This window comes from Daucus carota, chromosome 7, assembly GCF_001625215.2.
Source record: "Daucus carota subsp. sativus chromosome 7, DH1 v3.0, whole genome shotgun sequence".
NCBI classification, from domain to species: Eukaryota; Viridiplantae; Streptophyta; class Magnoliopsida; order Apiales; family Apiaceae; genus Daucus; species Daucus carota.
The window spans coordinates 13,674,741-13,694,643 of record NC_030387.2 but is presented as its reverse complement, the minus strand read 5'-3'; the positions used below and the strand labels follow the sequence as shown (position 1 = coordinate 13,694,643).

Below are 19,903 nucleotides of genomic sequence, written 5' to 3'. Positions count from 1 at the left end.
ACCTGATCACGCGCAATGGACCCCACAGGAACCCTAAAATTTCCCTCAACGAATCTAAAGAAAAAGAGAAACTATGGAAAAGAAAGAGAGAGTAAAACAACTACAAAAGACCAAAGCTCCCCAGCCACAAGGTAAACACATGAAATAAAAGAAAGTAGACTATCAACTATAAATATGTGATGTTTTGGTGCATTATAATATATATAGTCTTCTGTGTTCTACATTATTTTTGTCTTGGCTTTAGCTCTGTATGTTTGCTTTACAATTGTAAGTGATTCTATCCATTAATTCCAGGGTTTTTGCATCTGTTCTTTCTTCTCTGTATATCACTTAATTAATTCTTTACTTTTTCTTAACTTTCGCTTTGTCTGTATTATTTTAATCTTTTTCTTAATACTGTATTATCCTTCATGCTTATCTTCATCATACCTATTGCATCTAATTCTATGCTTTAATTCTTTCAATTTTGTATTCAATTGATAATTCATATGCCCTAGTAACTCTATTGTTTCGAATTCATGTGTTTCCAAGTTAAACACTTAAATCCTTTCTGGTTTGTCTGCTAGGTCAGGAAATTAAGCGATCTTATTAGGCAAATATGGCTAATCCGTGGTGGACTGGACAGGTAGGGTTGCTACCAGGAATCGATCCGAGGGCTTCTCCTCTGATGCTGAACAACAAAACGCAACACGATCTAGAAATGAATAACAATAACAGCGGTGGTGATGATGAGGATGAGAGAGATAATTGCGATGAGCCTACGGAAGGAGCTGTTGTTGTGGGGTCTCGAAGACCAAGAGGCAGGCCTCCGGGTTCCAAGAATAGGCCAAAACCACCTATAATTGTGACACGTGACAGCCCTAATTCGCTTCGTAGCCATGTCATGGAGATCGCCAGTGGAACAGACGTGGCAGAGAGTATAGCTCAATTTGCACGGAGGCGACAGCGCGGCGTTTGTGTCCTGAGTGGCAGTGGATCCGTGGCTAACGTCACCCTACGGCAGCCAGCTGCCCCGGGGGCTGTAGTAGCCCTTCACGGAAGGTTCGAGATTCTGTCCCTGACCGGGGCCTTTCTGCCTGGACCCGCGCCTCCCGGGTCAACAGGCCTTACCGTGTACTTGGCTGGAGGACAAGGACAAGTCGTCGGAGGAAGTGTGGTGGGGCCACTTGTTGCAGCAGGACCTGTCATGGTAGTTGCTGCTACTTTTGCTAATGCAACTTACGAAAGATTACCACTAGAAGATGATGAAGAAGAGGGAATCGTAGCTGGAAATAGCGGTGGCTCACCGCCTGATATTGGAAATAGCGGTGGTGGAGGACCCCATTCAGGCGGCTATCCGGATCCTTCAGCTCTTCCAATTTATAATTTGCCACCTAATTTGGTACCTAATGGTGGCCAAATGAGCACTCATGATGCATATGCTTGGGCTCAAGCTTCTCGGCCGCCTTATTGAGATGAAAAAAAATAATTTCGAAAAATTTGCTGCTTCTTGTCATTGAAGGTTAGAAAGTAAGTTGAAACCTGTGTGCATTTGCAATGTAGTATATATAGAATTTCTGAGTGATGTGAAGAGAGCAAACACATGCTGTTCTCTACATAATTTGTATATAGTGAACTTTTTTATATTTCGATTGGCTCTGTGTTTGCAATAAAATGTTGCTTTGCTGTGTAATCGCTTTGTAGTTTATGATTAATGTATGTACTTTCATCATGAATGAATACATTTTCTTTACCCAAGTTCTTATTTTATTAATCTAATGGGAGTTTAATGGGGTTAGGCATTATATATATACACCTATCTCCATAGATGAGTGATGAATAAACAATGTCCAGCTGTTTAGATCGAATGTTACCACCTCGGATTTCATTAAAAAATTGCAGGGAGCTGAATGAAACAACCGATGATCCCCAGCTGTTTGGAGCTGTTAATTCACATGAAATGAATATTGAATGTTATTGTATTAATTCCACCATTATTTTGTTTTAGTTTAAAGAAAGGGTTAGCTCTTGTTGGATGGTGATTAAATACGTACATTACTTGATGTGAGTATGCTACTCCCCGTGTTGTTAATATTCCAGACTAATACTTAATTAACTATAGTAGCTAAATTAAAGAAAACACAGTACTAAATAAATTAACACTGCAATCCAGATAGGGTTGATGAGATAGAGATATCACTTCCCTCGGGAGATATATAATATTGTCTCTCTAAATACGTGCTCCTAAACTAAAAATATTAGAAAATGAGTTGTACATATTAATGTTTTGGATGATACTAAGTGAGTAATAAGTTAATACCTGTGAATTTAAATAATTCATATAACACATATATCTTAGAAAATCTTTATTGTAATTTCATTTTTATATTTATTTTAATTAGAAAAATAATAAGTAAATTCTTAACATGAAAATATACATTATTACTCGATAGGAAAATTTACAACTTTTCATTTAGCTAGTAACATTTCAAAATTATTATTTACCTCTCTCCATTGTATATTTATAAGAATAAGATTCTATAGAGATCATATATTTTTGGAGTATTGGAGTCCAAGTTCTGCGTCATCCATTTGATTGTCATCCAACAGTCCATATGTTTAGACAGAAAGAAAAACTAATACACTGTAACGTGGAGTAAATGAAACGAGTTAGTATCCCGCTAGCGCTAACAGTACACATGAGTATTACTCATCACATCATGGTTCTCAATTGTGGTTGCAAATTAGGTTTTTATTGTTCTCATTCTTCTCCTATTCTCCATTTTCTTTTTGAATGTTCTGCAATCTCTTTATTTAATGTTCTGCAGTTTCTCTCTCTCCCCTCTCTCTTTTTAAATTTTTTGTCTCTCTCTTCCTTCTGAATAAATGTTCTCTGTTGGATTTAGACTTTAGAAGTATTCCCAAAAACATCTATACAAGTTAAATACATGCATGACATTCAGAATGTTAATTCTTTAAAATAAAAAAAATAATCAGGGAGCATGTCTAAACTCATATTCTGCATCTTGCAAACAAGTATACTCAACTAGTTAAAAATTCGATCATCTTTGATTTTTGGGGAACAATGTTCTTCGTTTGCTAAGAAAATATGTGTGGTTTTTGTTTGTCTAATTGAGTCAAGTTAATTTGCAATATGTGGTGGGTATACGTATTTTGGCATATTGGTTAGCTTATCGATTTGGAAAAAAAACTGTTTCAATCTACTTTGAATCATGACCCTTAATTGATATATTTTTTTAATGATTGATTTTATGGTCTGCAAGGACTTCAAATTTTAGGGTCTCCATGGAAACCAACTCTATTTATAAAACATATGTTTATTACTATTATTATAATCTAGTGATTTAAGTTATATAACTATTTTGATATTTAACTTTTCTGACCAAAATATATTTCATAATTAACTGTTACATATAAAGTACATATTAGTACTAGTACTGCTACGTAGCACTTCACAAAATATGTTCTCAAATAATTATAGTGTTCACAAAATATGTTATCAAATACTAGTACTGTTATGTAGAATAATAACATATATAATTAAACACTCAGTTACAGGTATTGATAGTGTTGTTAATTCATGTGACATGATATGGTTGTAGATGTGATTCGGTGAGAAATCTTCTGCACCTTCATTATATTGTAAAAGCTCAAATCACATTGATGCAAATCCAACCATACGTGACCAGTTTTCGTAATTCTTTAACGCAGGTTACCGGTATTGTGTTCATCCATGCGACATGACATGGTTGTGGATGTAACTTGTTAGGAAGCTTCTACATCTTTGTAACGGTTGGAACTACATTCATACAACTCCCACCATCCATGACCAGCTTAAGTAATTCTTCATCTCGGGTGACAAGTGTTTGAAAGATAGTTATTCTCTTCTAATCTTACTTCTCAATTTGGAACAATAATAAAATAATAAAACAGATAAAGATTATCACACACACATATATATAATTAATATGATCTAAGTGGGAAATGGGACCGATCGAATTCACAATGAGATCAAAGGTGAGACGATAATTTTGAATTTTTTATTATTTGATTCTAGTAAAATAGAAACAAAATTTGTATGATTATGTTAATATACTATTATAACATTATATAATTTCAACACATCCAAATATATTTATATATATAATAACAAAGTTTATTTAATTTATAATCATTAAAAATTTACATGTTAATTTATTTTTTCACAACTTTTTAAAATTAAAGTTGAGGACGATAAGGAACTAGGTAAAGAAGGAAAATGTGGGGTGAGATGGATTAAAAGAAATTCAGATGAATCTAATATTGAAAAAGTCGAAACGAATCATAATATTATAATTTTCATATAGTTAGATTTCACATCTACTTATATGATAAAAATATATGATATAATTAAGGGAATTTATCAAGTATACTGATTTTTGAATGTTGCTTACAAATATATGACCCTCTATAAAATCTTTCAAATATATTATTTTTTGAAGCTTATTTTCAAATATACCATTTTCGTAATTCATCTTTTAATTTTTTTTATTACTTATCCCTCCTCCCTTCTCACCTCACCCCATTCCCTCTCTGCTAAAATAAATTTCAATGTCGGAGCAGTATTCAAAACTAATCTCTCTCTCGCCGTTCTTCCTCGCCGCCTCCTCTCTCCTTTCCCTGCTCCCCGCAGCCTGTACATCATCACTGACATATTTCGCCGGCGACATCCACTGCCTCTCCTGTCAGTGCTCAAACTCCATTCTTCCAACCCAACCAACAAACCAATTATCGATTACAATTTCCGTTTATATTAGTTAAAACCCCAAATCTTTGGGTTCATACACACTATAATACTAATTTAATTGATTTTGAATTTTGAATTGCTTTCGAGTTGATTTCTAGTTTATTGTTTTAGTTGTTTTTTAGGTAATAATGTTTGGCTCTGTAGGGTTATATTACTGTCTTGCAACCGGTTGCAAGTTATTATGCATAAACAAATGTAAGTTTCAATTTTTTTCATAGTTGCATTTCTGGTCGCATATAGTTGCTAGCAGTTGCTTATGCAAACACCGTATTTTTAAAAATATTTTCAAGAAAATAATATTTTAGAAATTTGTTTTAAAAAATAATAGTATTTTCGAAAAGCTCTTTTAAACGTGATAATGTATAAAAAAAGCCAATTAATTAAATATGTTATAATTTAGATTGGAAAGGCTAAAATTTATCGTTGTAAATGAACAAGATTTTTATTGCTATTTTATGACTTTCTATATTTCTTATTTGTTTCTCCAATCTAGACTAATATGAACTGCTCCCTCAGGTCCCCTTGTATTCCACTTGCTAATTCAATAAAAGTTAAATTTTCATTTATAATATTTATTAAATCCATATTCATATATTATTACTCCCTCTGTCTCTACCCCTCTCATTTGTTATCGTTTTTTATCATCATTTTTTATATTGTTTAACACGCATGTTAAGATTCATAATAATTTTGTATGAATATTTAAATAATTATGCATAAAAAAGTCTATATAATTTGTGAAATTATATAAAACTTTAAAATACATGATCAGTCCCAAAAAAACCACTGGACAGAGAGTATATTTTCCTAACATGAATTGTTTCATTTTTTCAAATTAAACCGGCCGGAAAGTGTGAGAGACTAGCACAAAACGAATTCTTAATTAGTAGCGAGACCGATCGAGTACTCCATAGAAGAGGGTAAACCATAAATTAACCAACTTTGGGAAATATGATTACGTAGAATTTTCTTGCTGATTATTTCATATATAGATATACGAATATACGATCGAGTTCATTTGTTGTACAAATATTTATACATATTAAATTACCGCACACGAGGGATTTTCCTTTGCCAGAGCCAGGTCTACCGAACATGAAGGACCTACTTCACATAAATTCACGTGTCACGGTTAGTGAAATAATCATTTATTCCCTCTGTCCCATTTAATTGTATACGTTTCTTTTTAACTGCTCGACACGCATTTCAATGGTCTTATAAAATATAGTTCCGTAACTTATTTTTGAGATTTTTTTTTCTGAATAAAAATATAACATCCAAATTTTAATTCAGAAAAAAAAAATTTAAAAAATAAATTACACAACTACACTTTACAGGAGCATTAAAGTCCGTGCCGCGTCCCCGTCCCCCAATGTATACAACTCAGGGGGACGTAGGGAGTACTAATTACGATTCTTACTTTAATACAACATCCTAACGCTAAAGTCTCCCTGTGATGGACCCTTCATGTGTTCAATTATTACTCAACGTTCCCCATATATAAACCAATCACTAACCAGTATTGTTATGGTACCGATAATAATTTTTTTTTAAAAAGACCTTAAAAACAGGTTAAAGTTACAATTTTATATTTGCTTTCTAGCTACTCGGAAGATTATCATTATCTTTATATTTATTAAATATGGGAATGTCTAACCTGTGCATTTAGGACATAGGATAAGGCATAATTAATACTGCTCAACATGGTTATCCGTGTTTTTTATAGAACCATTCAAACTAGTATTACCTTTACATCTACTTTTATTTATCTTCTAAATTTTATATTTATAATAATATATTATTATTTTTGCAAAATTGTGAGAACATAAAATAATTTGTTATCATATTTATATGACAAATTTTAATTAATTTCATCCCATGAATAATACTGAGCCCCTCTGTATATACAATAATTTTCAAATTTAAATAAGGCTTCTAACTAAAATCACTCAATTTGACATTAATACAGAATAAATTTATGATTTTTTATTATCTTAACATTATTAAAAAATATAAATAATTAGTATTATAATATAATATATAAATAAGCAAAATATCAAATTTACTTCATAAATATGAACATTTGAATTTTCTGCTTAGGAATTAATGCATTGTCTTGCTGTAATGCATGATGAACGGAAAAAAATACCTAATTAATACTCTAAACATGTGCCCTGTTAGACAAGCCATTAAATATTATCAAAAATATCAAACTGCATAGTAGGATATAAGTCTTAAAATTAGAAGAACTTTAAATAAAATATTTTAAGGAAATATTGATATCTTTAATCAAATAATTGATTCATAGAATATATTTTAATACCTCATCTATATAATATGAAATTCGCTAAACAGACATCAACCAAAACCAATTTTAAGCTGCAAACAAGTTTCGCAGTCGAACGTCGCTCATTCTAAAACCTAAGACTCAACTTTAAGACTAAATGCATTCAAATAATTCTTCAACAGTCCACACAAGACCAACAAAATTGACAAATTGATCTCCTCTGTTCACATGGCCTCACTAATTATATATTGTAAGACAATTTAGCGATCTAAGTAATGGGGTCAGATTAAGTTAATATATAAGCGATGCATCACCATGAAAGCGAATCCACTAAAATTTACTAATGAAATGCAGACCGCCCGTTAGTATGGACTAATGTTAAATTAGCGTGTATTTAATTCATTGGTGGGGGATGCTTTATTATTTCATTTCCTAAGTGTAAGAACTAACAACTATTTGTCGCTTTTGTAAATTTCAACCCTGTGCTGATGGCGAGGTCCAATTCAAATTGCTCGATGCACTTTGTACGTTGTGGAGTACACATCACATTCGTCATCATCGTTGATCGAACCACCATATAGAGTCGTCGTGTAACCTAATTTTGAAGAGGCAAGCATGTAAATCGATGGGTGTGCGTGCATAAGCAACTTGTCGTGGAGTTAAATGCCGTTTTGGTCACTTTGCAATTGGGTCATTCAATTCAAAAGACTTTCAGTCAGATCATTATACTCTTAAAAAGTTTCGTTTAGGTCACTGGCCGTTACACTCCGTTAAAAATTTGACGGAAAGCTGACTAAGCGTCTTGACTTGACTTAAATAAATCCACTGTGGCATGCACAGTTAGCTGAAGCGGAATTTTGGTCACACAACTGACTACAAACTTGCAATCAGGTCATCAAACTCAAAAAACTTTCATTTAGGTCACTTATCATAATATTCGTTTTTAAAAAAAGAAAGAATTAAAGCTATCATGCAGCACCTTTTTTTCTCTCTTAAAAATTTTAAAACTTATTAACAAATGAAACAAATACACACATAAAATCAATAGTTCCACCCACAAAAACTTAATCTTTGTTTATCTCTTATCGTTTTATATATCTAAATGCCATTTTGGAAAAACTCATTACATTTTTGATGAACTTTTCTGCGATGACCAAAGGATATATAAAATGGCAATAGGGTTAATTAAGTATGAAGTTTTTGTGGGTGAAATTATTGATTTTATGTGTGTGTATTTGTTTCATTTGTTAATAAGTTTTGAAATTTTCAAGGGAGAAAAAAAGGTGCTGAATGATAGTTTTTAATTCTTTTTTTTTTCAATTTTTAACGTATATTATGATGAGTGACCTAAATGGAAGTTTTTTGAGTTTGATGACCCGATTGCAAGTTTGTAGTCGGTTGAGTGACCAAAATGCTGCTTCAGCTGACTATACATGTCACAGTGAATTTATTTAAGCCATGTCACAACGTTTAGTCACCTTTCCGTCAAATTTTTAACGGAATGTAACTGACACGAATGAAACTTTTTAATAGTATAATGATGTGACTGAAAGTTTTTTGAGTTGGATGATCCAATTGCAAGTTTCCGCTCAGTTGAGTGACCAAAATGCCATTTAACCCCTTGTACGTGTTGCCATTTAGACGGATCGTTTTAGAAATTCCCACTTATTTTGTTCATTAGTAAAAATATATATTTTATTTAATCGTCTTAAACATTATAATATTCAAAAAATTATATTATTTTCTTAATAATTTAAAACTAAAAACACTTAACTTTCGATATAAATTTAATCTGATCAATAATTTGACACAATTAAAATTAGAATTGTTATATTAGTTTTACACACTTGTTTTTTTTTTTGAGTAAAAGTTTTACACACTTGTTAAAGCCTTCTTGTGGTTATTAAATGTAACCAATATCTCCAATAAAATTGATAATTTTTACATATTCTTTATCATTCTTATTTATAAGAATGAATTGCTTATCAATTTTCATTGAAGTTTTATCCACTAATTTTATACGGTCTAATGTGAATCGTCTCCGTGAATTTCTTTTACCATTTTTTAAAACTTTTGCAAGAACAGCCCGTATGTCAGGGAGGGCTTATCTAACACACTGTATGAGAGCCGTTGGATCTATATTTTAATGGCTGATCAGAATCAATCTTATTTTTTAATGGATCCGCTATAAATATCAGCGGAACGGGAGTTCGCCTTTCCGCGGATAATATTCGCGGTATGAAACTTTTCCGGTCCGCGGATATTAATAGCGGATCCATTAAAAAATAAGATTGAATCTGAACTCTTAAAATATAGATCCAACAGCCCCCCGTACAGTGTTAGATAAGCCCTCTCTCACACACACGGTTGTTAGGGAACATGACCCATATATGTTAATTAGAAAAAACCTATAACTTTTGTATATTTAGAAAATTATCAACAATAACTTCCAATTCCATATCACTGAAGATATAAGATAAGAACAAATAATGGGTCCGCTTGGGTGAGTTGAAAATAAGTACTTCTTGCTTAAAATAAAAAAGTGGAGTAAAAATTAAAATCCAAATTAGGACTTTTAAGTGATTAAAGTGTTTATGAAAGAATTAGAAGTCCTGAAACAAAAGCTGACATTACTAACTTTTTATAAGTGCTTCTTGACTTTTTAAGTTCTAATTTATAAATCCAGAAGTCGGGTTTTTTAAGTTGCAAACAAACACTCTCAATATACAATAATATGTTGTATGTTTGCATCAAGAGAATAAAAGTTGAGATCCTATTTTCGTGCATAAAACCCTCCGACGAATTCTAAATCAAAGAAATTTGATTGTATATATAAATTATGGGTCTAGGGTAAAGAATAGCTTAAAGAAAAGTCCTGAAGCATGTATACGTATATGTATATATGTACATGCTATGTATGTAGGTAGATTTTAAACTAATATCATGTGATAAGATTTTATGACACTAGCTACAAGAAAACAGGTCAAAACCGACCACCCAAAACCAAGCGTCAGGGATAAAACCGACTGACGGTCGCGTGGTTGGTTATATCTCGTCAAAACCACAAAACGACGACGGTCTGTGTGACGTTGCAACACATAAAACCGACCGTTCGGAACGGTCGGTTATGTGTATGACATGACACAAGCATAACCGACCGTTTCTTGTGGTCGGTTTTGTTTTTTGCGAAAAAATAATAAAAAATTAATTTAAATAAAAATATCTGTGCGTCAGTCCCTTAAAATGACGTCGTTTTTTTTTCTTTTGGTACCAAAACCGACCGTCCCGACGATCGGTTTTAACCTGCAGCTTTTAAATCACTTTTAGCTAGTAGTGAGCTTCCATTCACTTCAAATAAAAATCTAATAAGGAGACCAAAGAAACTAAAGTGGGGAAAAAATATTGCTTGCAAACATTTGATTTGATGTAAGTGATTTTCATTTCTTTGCATTAAATGTGTGTGGTGGGTGTGTTAAATGTGTATGTTATATTAAATGTGTGTGTATGTATTTGCATTGAATGCATTTCTTTACATTGAATGCATTAGTATAGTTTGTGAGAGTACTGTGTTTAAAAGAAATATTTATAATTTATAAAGATAAGAATTTAAGTGAAAAGTAATTTTAAATTTATATTTTTGGATAATTTATTTATAATTTACGGTTTATTATTATTAAAATTAATAATATAATAATTAATATTATAACTATTTTAAATATTATAATACAGAAATTTGGGTTCGATAAAATCCAATACATCGAATTAGTAAAAATTATCATCACTGCGTATGAAAGTGACTAAATGTTACAGATTATTAACAAGATAATATCAACTTTACCGTTTATTGGGTTCAAATATATCTAATTAGATACATATTTTCAAAACTGACACTCATTGCGTTCAAATATATCTAATTAGACACGCATTTAACTCAATTTAGTGTATGCTGGTGACTAAATTAATATAAAATTTTAATTTTTTGATAACTAGGTTGATAAAAAAATTTCAAATTGATAATCAAATTGAATCAATTTTAAAATGAATTACTAATTTAAAATATTTGAACCAAATTTTTAAACATTTTTTATATAACTTAACCAAATAATGGCGTTGATATATATGCCAGATTATCAACACAATTCCTGTTATAAATACTAATTACTTTTCACATGTCCTAACATTTGTTCACTCTTTAACAGATTATTATTATTATTATACATGTTAATTACTTTAGCAACACTACAGCTGGAAAAATAGAAATGCCTCTTTTTGCCTCTACGTGTTTGTAGTGCTCGACTCTGAGATTCTTTAAAGTAATGCAAGTGTAGAGATTTAAATGATGGGGATCAGCTTACTTCAAGATTACAGCTACAAGCAATAAACATGAGCCTAATTGATGATTTGAGTTGTTTTAAATGAATTTTTGTATTCCGTATTGATGAGAGAAGATGTCTATAATCTTCATTCATTCGTTCATTTCATTCCTATTAGAGTATTAGTTAGAATTCTAACCCACATATTTTAGAAGAATACTTTTTCCATTTGTACATTATGTTTCCTTAAAATTTTTACCACAAGAAATTTGAATCTATTGATATTTTGTCACTATTGTTCCAAATTTTCTTCTTTCTTCGTAAAACTTCTATATAATTTTTCATTCAATTCTCCTCTCATTCCATTCCATCAAATGAACTCAGGCTTTTTTCTACAACAGAAAATCATTAGTCAAGTATGTGAGTATCAAAGCAGAATACGAACATAAAATAGTGACCCAAAGATAGTAACAAACTAACAAAAAATTTCTGTGTTAAGAGTAAACATTGTCCTTCCTCAATCTTAGATATTTTTCTGCACCATGTAGTATACAGTAAATTATGATTTGACATACATGAGTATAAAGGTACCTAGAGACAAGTAGATCATGACCACAACAATGCATAGTATTGTGACAGAAGGTTGGATTCTGCCATTGTCACTGCGTAATATCATCCCTTCTATGATCGGATAACTCATGATTAAGATGTAGAATGAGAGAATAATTTGTCCAAACATTTGGCGCCATCCTCCTGAAACAATCACACTAGCAAATCCCCAAGTGAAGGACACCAAATTCAGTATAACTATGCTCACCATTGGGCAAAGTATCGTACTTGATGCTTGAAAATCAAATATTCCCTTTAAGTATCTTTCAAATTGTTCTTCATTAGCAACTTTTGTAGTTAGCGTGAAATTGGCTTTTTTCATACCAAGCCAATTCCAAATTCCATTCAGAGTTCCATAAAAGTAAGATGTAACTGATTTAATCATCCACATACGCCACTCATTATGCCACATCTTCAGTGTCCCTCCAGCAAAGACGATGTCCATGTAGTATTTCAATAACGAAGATAGGAAAATAAATGAAAATAAAAGAAACCATGGACTTGGGACCTGTAAAAATGTGATCACGTCAGAAGGTTAATTTCTGATATTTGAACTACTTAAGTATATTCTTTGGATAAAGCATAGATTACCTCGGGGTACAATTGGATATGGTTTAAGAGGCAGAGCTGAGGAATGGTAGCTAAAATAAAGACAGGCAGACAATAGAAGGGCTGAAATGCCAAGTGTTGATAACACATTGTTTGAAGCAGGGACATTCTAGATGGTCCATAAATCAAAGGGCAGAACCTTGAAAGAACTACCTCAAGCAGGCCTGAATTCCATCGAGTCCCTTGAACTAATGTGTCACTTAAATTTGTCGTAGCAGTGCCCAAGAATGCAGGCTTTGTAGGATTACAGAAAGCAGACCTCCATCCTTTGCAGTGCAAGGTAAATCCTGTTAAGTAATCTTCTATGACAGAGAGGTACAAGAATCCCTCCTGCAATAATTTAAGAATACATGTAGATAAATATGTCTAGTCTTAATTACATTACTCATATTAATAAATTTTAATGAGTTGCATTTGGTCAGACAAATCATGCAAGGGCTTTATGTAGTTGCTATTAGATTACGACTAGTATACCTTTTCAGATCATTAAGGCACTACTATATTTGATCTTCAATGCGTGCTAAAAAGAGATTATGTAGAAAGAAGCTAAATACTATCTGACTTGATGAAATGGAAATCTCTTGCCTGTTGACCCCATTGTGTGTTCTCTTCAAATAGACAAGAGGCGAGTAACTTGGTTTCCTGTATCACTGTGTCCAATGACTTTTCATTGTACAGGTCCTTGCGCTGGTAGATATGCTTTCCAAGTGATTTGAGGAACTCGTTAGACGTACCAAAGGTGAGCTTGAGCTCATGAATATCGGTGCCTGAATACATAATCAAGGTAACACTAAATTTACAGATTACGGCTTCTTTTACTTGGTATCAGGAACAAAGTATATGTACTAAAAATGTGTAGAATATTAAGTGCAGAGCTTACCCTTTACTTCCAGACCATTTCCATAGAGTGCCTTTCTTTTCATGTAATAGCATGTACCAGACAGCATTGGTCCTCTAAGTCCGTCAATTCCAGGCCATTTTAACTGCAAATAAATCAAATATAATAGTAGTCATAATAATGTACCACACACTGTGTAATCTCTTCATCCATCAAAGTCATAGATCCTTTTTTTCATTCATATGTTCATTCAGTGGTTATATTTTCACCCTAAGGTTTAGGGGGAGGTGAACATCCAGCAATATTTTATGTTGGAAAAAAAGAGTACAAAGTTCTGTAAATTTGAGAGGCATTATTCTGTACCGCAAATACAGGTTTCAAAGCAGCACCATATATGTCGTCGTTGCTAATATTGTGGAATCTCTGCGGGAATTGAACAAAAGCTAGGGATGGAGAGATATTCTGATCAAGGTGAAAGCACATTGCTTCTCGTGCAGAGGTTGAATCATTCAAGTACATGTCGCAGTCCAGTCCTAATATGTATGGTGAATTGCTTATAATGCCTGATACTCTAAGCTGCATAATGAAACACCATGACCAGATTACGCTATATACAAACAGACGCAAACGGATAGTTATACATTTACACAAACCAGAATGTTTAATGCTCCTGCTTTGAAATGATGCGGATATCCAATCCTTTTCTCCCTAGAGACATATACAAGAAGAGGCATCTCTACATCTCCATCTGCAGTGCTATTAACATCATATTCATGTATTATCTGTTAAAAGGAATAAAAAGAATTATTTCAACTATTAATTTGCTAAGAATCCAAATTAAATTACAATTAAGTGGAAATAAATTCCTGAAACTAGTTTTGCTAATGCTGTTTATTGGTACATAGTACAGTATAAATACATGTACCTCGACAAAAGGAGGATGAGCCTGGCCAAGTCTGGCATGATTGTCTTTCTCTACACCAGCTGATCTAGCTTTCTCCAAACCTTCGGCAAATTGATCATATTTTCTCTGCGAATTTCATATTAAATGCTAGTACCTTCTTTCACAAAGAAATGCTAGTACCACTTGAGTTAAATAAAAAATACTGAGTTGTACATTAAAAAGAGAAACAATTTGATGACAGTTTTTATACTGAAGAACTTAACACTAAAGATTCCAAATGACTATGTGATTTTTTTTTATTATTCTTAGCTCTAATAAATGTAGACGACCCCTCTGCATTCACAATAACACAAAAACATTAGATTCGTCATCCGCCATTTTAGAATTAGTTTAGGATCTTTCGGGGTCCCTAAAATTTTCTTACAACAACTCCAAAATTCCAGAAATCAAATACATACGCAAGTCCTTTTTTCAAAATTTTCAATAAGATTTCAAGTTAAGGAAAGAACATCACATTAGTGCCTTGCTACCTTAGTTCAAACAATGTCTAGCCCTGGACCTTTAACAAAAAATTTATCAATTAAATTTGTTATGAGCATATGTATACCTTTATGCTTTCTCTATCTTTCGCGAAATCATCATAGCCATCCTTATCACCATCATCCTCAGCCGCAAAATAAAGCTCCGGGCACCTAGTCTTAATCCCATACCTCCTGCAAAAACCAATCCAGGGTTTAGCAAACCCCCAAGCCTCCCTAATCGCATGCAACGTGACTGAAGATCCCGCGTCATCAGACAGATACACCGACAGCTTCTGTGGCGGATAGTCCAGAGCCATAGCTGATATAACAGTGTTCATAACCTTCAAGGGTGGCTCCTTGACAGGATCAGCGGTGCACACAAGTACATCAATTCCCGGAAGCTCATCGTCTTCTGGAAGGTTCTCGGGAAAGGGAGTACGCGAAATTGGACGCCATCCGTAAGGTTGATAGAGGATCCACAAACAAGAAAGAATGAGCTCAGACAGAAATGTCAGAAGCCACGGTAAAAAAGGAGGTTTCGGTGCTGTTTTACTGTTGCCAGGGTAAAAAAATGAGGAGAGTCTGTAAAAAATTATAAAGATCAATGCAATGGAGTGAATGAAGGTATGTGATATGTTGATCAGGGCTGCGAGCTTGTGGACTCTGGTCTGATGCAGAGGAGGAAGGGAGCTCATTTTTCTCTGTTTTGCTTAGAGTTGGTGACAAAGTTTAATGTTAATCGATGAGAAAGGGGCGGATATAGGATTTAAAGTGTAGGGGCACGTAAAATTCAGAACGACGAAAAAATATAAAAAAGTAAATTAGAAGGGACACATGTCTTGTGTCTGTTTCAAAGTAAATTAGAAGGGACACATGTCTTGTGTCTGTTTCTAGATCCGCCGCTGGATGAGAATGTGACAATTTAGACTTGCCTAGGTAGTTTCAATGCCTACCACTATTGATGTCATGCATTATGCAAAGAGTGCCAGATTTGTTCTCTGCCACAAATCAAGTGCTCACATGTAATTGTGTAAGCAGGCTGTTGTTTATCAGAATATTGGTTTGTCTTGTTATCAAAGTGGCTGCTGAGAAGTATAAGATGAGGTTTAAGGATAACAGGCACGATTAACTCTAAAGCCTCTCACCGTCTCTATAATTCATAAAGTTGTGAAGAAAATTGTTTTATGTTATAATTTACAGTAAACCATCTAGTACACGTGTTTTCAGTGGATTGTATTCTTTTAATGTTTAGTATTTTATGTAAAATAAACGAGATTTCAGATCTGACGTATTTAATTGAGATCTTAATATATAATAATTGATTTTTTGGAGACACACTAACAACCACTTTTAATTGTTACTCCATCCGTCTTAATTTATAGGTCCATTTGAGAATAAAGACGCATATTAAGAAAAAAGTTGGTTAGATATAATTTTATCTCATGTATCATTAATTAGTGCATTGATAAGTGAGAATATAGTTGAGTTTCAAAAAAATCACAATAAATATAAGAATTTAGTGCATTAAGAAGTGAGAATAATGTTGAGTTTCAAAAAAATCACAATTAATATGTAGAAAAATTTGTATTGAATAAAGAGAGTGACAAGTATTTTGAGACAATTTTTTTTTTCCAAAAGGAACCTATAAATTGAGACAGAGGGAGTATATTTTGATTGACACACATTCAGTTAACAATGATGGCCCGCACAAAAAATTTTTGTTAGTGTGTGCCCCGAGAAAGATCCTTTCAATAATAATTTATTATTTATAGGTTCATATTTTAGTAATGAACCAGAGTCTGATAGATTATAATTAATTCTGTATTTGGATAGTGTCATCTTATAAATTATAATAAAATCTTGTAAAAGTGATCTAGATTTTTTAGCATATTTTTTGAAATCTCATCAATTTAGGAAAAATTTTGTAATAAAATCTGTCATTTAATACGTCAAATTCGATCTCGCCCAGCTCGAACTCGTTTAACTGGGCTCGACTCGTTTAACTAGGCTCGAATTCGTTTAACTGGGCTCGAATCGTTCAACGAGCCGAATTTGGGTAAAGGTTTCGGCTCGTTTAATTAAGCGAAACGGCTCGACTCGACTTGTGAAAATAAGCGAGCCGGGTTCGGGTAGAGGTTTAAGCTCGATTAAGTGTAAGATTATACGAGTTGGCTCGCTCGACTCGTTAAAATCGGCTCGTTCAGCTAAACGAGTCGACTCGACTCGTGAAATTAAACGAGTCGAGTTCAGACAGTGATTTAGGCTCGATTAATTAAACGAGCCCACTCAACTCAACTCAACTCGGCCGGCTCAGCTCGAATTCCAGCCTTAATGACCGCAGCTGCACAAATTTAGAGAGCAGGGGATCATCTAGGCATCGAGAACTTATCTTCCCTCCTTAACCACATTTTGAACTCCCTCACGTTAAATCACGAGTCCTAATTTAGCCTCCAAGCCTGAAAATATGCAACAAAGTTTTGATGATTCCCAACTCTCCGCACAAACATTTCAAGACCACGATTCTCTCTGATTAGAACTAAGATGTGACAAGTGGTCACATTATATACATGTCCTGAAAATCGGTTAACTCGGCCGAGTACTCATCCAAGTACTTCTTTTTTAACCCTTTGTCCGATGTGAATTGTGAGTCCTCGCATTCAAAAATAATTTTGTAAGAAATCAGTCGAAATTCGGTCTAATTCCGAATACTCTGAGTCAAACTCGGGTTTGACTTTTTCCATAAAGTATGGACATTAACCAGAAACATAGATGTAGTAATTATTAAAACTTGTTTTTAATATATTGTGAGATAGTATTAAGATGATAATATATTTGAACTGTGAACTCAATTATTGTTAATGTGTTGTCAATAATATTATTTATTTATCAATAATTATTGATAATATTAGATAATTATTATTAATATATAACATATTCTTATATATTAATGACAAAAAATTGTTATACTTAAGTTTCAAGTTTAAACACTTACGGAGATGTGTTCGATTGGAATTTTAATAGATTGTTTTTAATCTATGGATTTTTAAGGATTATGTAACTTGTAATTGTTATTCTTGATTTTAATGGTCTCAGAGTTTCTATTTCTTTTCCAAACACTTTATTAACTTATTTACTTCTCACTTTTAATCCACTTATTTACTTTACGCAAGAAGTCAATTTTTTTATATTTGACCAAACGGCCCCATAGCTTAGACCTGCTCCTCTTGTGTCCGTGTAGTTGTGATATTTTAGGTTTTCGAAGAATCTATCACTTAACAAAGTCAAACTTAATTATATAAGAGCATCTCCAACCATGAAGACCCCTTGGCTAAAATCCTAGTTGTCATACCAAAAATAAAAATTATAGCCAATGGTTTCAAAAATTTACGCTCCAACCATCCCCACCTGTTATCTATAATTATAGCCAACCTCCTATGGATGGTTATATTTGTCGATCCGCTACAGGTCTGTAAGAAAATCAGTAAGAGGATTACACATCACTTATTACTATATTAATTACTATATTAAAGTGATTAAAGTGATATATTCTGTTTATAACAATTCAAAATATTAATAACATACTATTTTTAAATTATAGCCGACCAATATAGCCAATACCATCGAAGCAAAATGTCTTACTGGTTCAGCGAATTTTACATAATGTCTTACATGTCCAATTTAGCCAACCATTATAGCCAACGCCGTTGGAGATGCTCTAACAAAGTCAAATTTAATTATATCATCTTCTTGTCTATAACTAGTGTTCACAATATTAGAGAAATGTATTGGATTGAGATTTTAAAACATTTTTTTTGCATTTATAAAATTCAAGGGTATTCGATTAAAATTGTTTAAAATCCATTAAAATCTTGAGTTATTCAATTGGATTTTAAATTATGCTACAAAACCTGGTGGTATTTTTATAGATTAAAATCAAGAATAACAATTACAAGTTACTCTGTGCGGATTTTAATGGGTCATGACTCATACTGTCAAAATTGATCGAAACCATAAAGAACACTGGATAATTTACAGATTCTAATAAGAAAAGCTACACATAGGGGGTGTTTGGGGAGGGCTTAAAAGCCTAGCTTCTGGATTATAAGTTATAAGCACTTATTCGTACCGTTTGTGCAAGAAGTCAAGAAGCACTTATAAAAAACTAGGAATGCTAGCTTTTGTTTCAGGACTTCTGCTTATTTGTCAAACACTTTAACCACTTATAAGTCTTAATTTACTTCTAACTTCTGCTCCACTTATTTATTTTAAGCAAAAAGCACTTATTTTAAGTTTACCCAAACGCCCACATATACTACTCAGGTATAAATGCATATCAGACCTCGTCTTCATACCTGATTGCTAACGACATTAATCTCTCTAGTGTAGGTCTAACCTTATCGCACTCTGGGTAAATCGTTCTACATTTATGTAATCGGTGATTTGCTCATCCCGTTTGCATTTTGTTGCACACTATACTCGTGAAACTGCTTAACCTCTTCTTCATATTGGAAATTAACTCTTCTGCCATGTCGTGCATCTATATCGGCACATGCACCTCCCGAAAATGAGACCACTATCCTACTGTCATTTTCTCTACCTTTCTAGAAAACTCAATATTCTGATCAAGAACCAGTTCAGGAAAATCATTTACCAAATTCTCGTCAACCTCTATTCTCTCTTGAAAAACCTTTTTGTCATCCTCGTCTTAAACAACCTTCTTCTTTCCCTCTACCCTTCCACTGTCAAGGGCTTCGAGTAAATGAAATGATTACCTTTGAATGCAGGCTATTCAAAACTAACCAGAAATAGATACACAGAACAAAAAAGTTGATTCCTGCATTAGGGAGAGAGACAATTAGAAAAGAAGTCTAAATGACCTGAAACATAACTAGTGGAAGATTACAAGTTGACATGAAGGAAGAAAAGCAGAAATCTCAGCTCCAGTTTCCTCCACTAGCAAGTAGCATCTGATCAACTGACAAGTGCTACTTCGGATGATCAAATCGAGCTTTACATTATGGTGGATGCAATTGCTT

The 19,903-nt window shown here is 33.0% G+C and overlaps 2 protein-coding genes across 7 annotated transcripts; one reads left to right on the top strand and one right to left on the bottom strand.

Moving 5' to 3' along the window:
- LOC108194210 (AT-hook motif nuclear-localized protein 19) lies at positions 1–1,737 on the top strand. 6 transcript variants are annotated; one of them, XM_017361137.2, is made up of 2 exons: positions 1–131; positions 567–1,737. In XM_017361137.2, the coding sequence occupies exon 2, from the start codon at positions 599–601 to the stop codon at positions 1,451–1,453; it is 855 nt and encodes a 284-aa protein (XP_017216626.1). In that variant the 5' UTR covers positions 1–131; positions 567–598; the 3' UTR covers positions 1,454–1,737. The 6 variants fall into 6 exon arrangements, with proteins under 6 accessions (XP_017216626.1, XP_017216628.1, XP_017216623.1 ...); XM_017361139.2 differs by having other exon boundaries at positions 109–131; positions 572–1,737; XM_017361134.2 differs by having other exon boundaries at positions 129–267.
- A 10,087-nt stretch (positions 1,738–11,824) lies between these two features.
- Positions 11,825–15,950, bottom strand: LOC108195360 (cellulose synthase-like protein G2). Its single transcript, XM_017362321.2, has 8 exons — positions 14,954–15,950; positions 14,368–14,472; positions 14,096–14,224; positions 13,806–14,018; positions 13,485–13,587; positions 13,190–13,371; positions 12,587–12,934; positions 11,825–12,503 (listed from the first exon to the last, which is right to left on the bottom strand). The coding sequence occupies exons 1-8, from the start codon at positions 15,560–15,562 to the stop codon at positions 11,946–11,948; spliced, it is 2,247 nt and encodes a 748-aa protein (XP_017217810.1). The 5' UTR covers positions 15,563–15,950; the 3' UTR covers positions 11,825–11,945.
- Between the last annotated feature and the right edge of the window lie 3,953 nt (positions 15,951–19,903).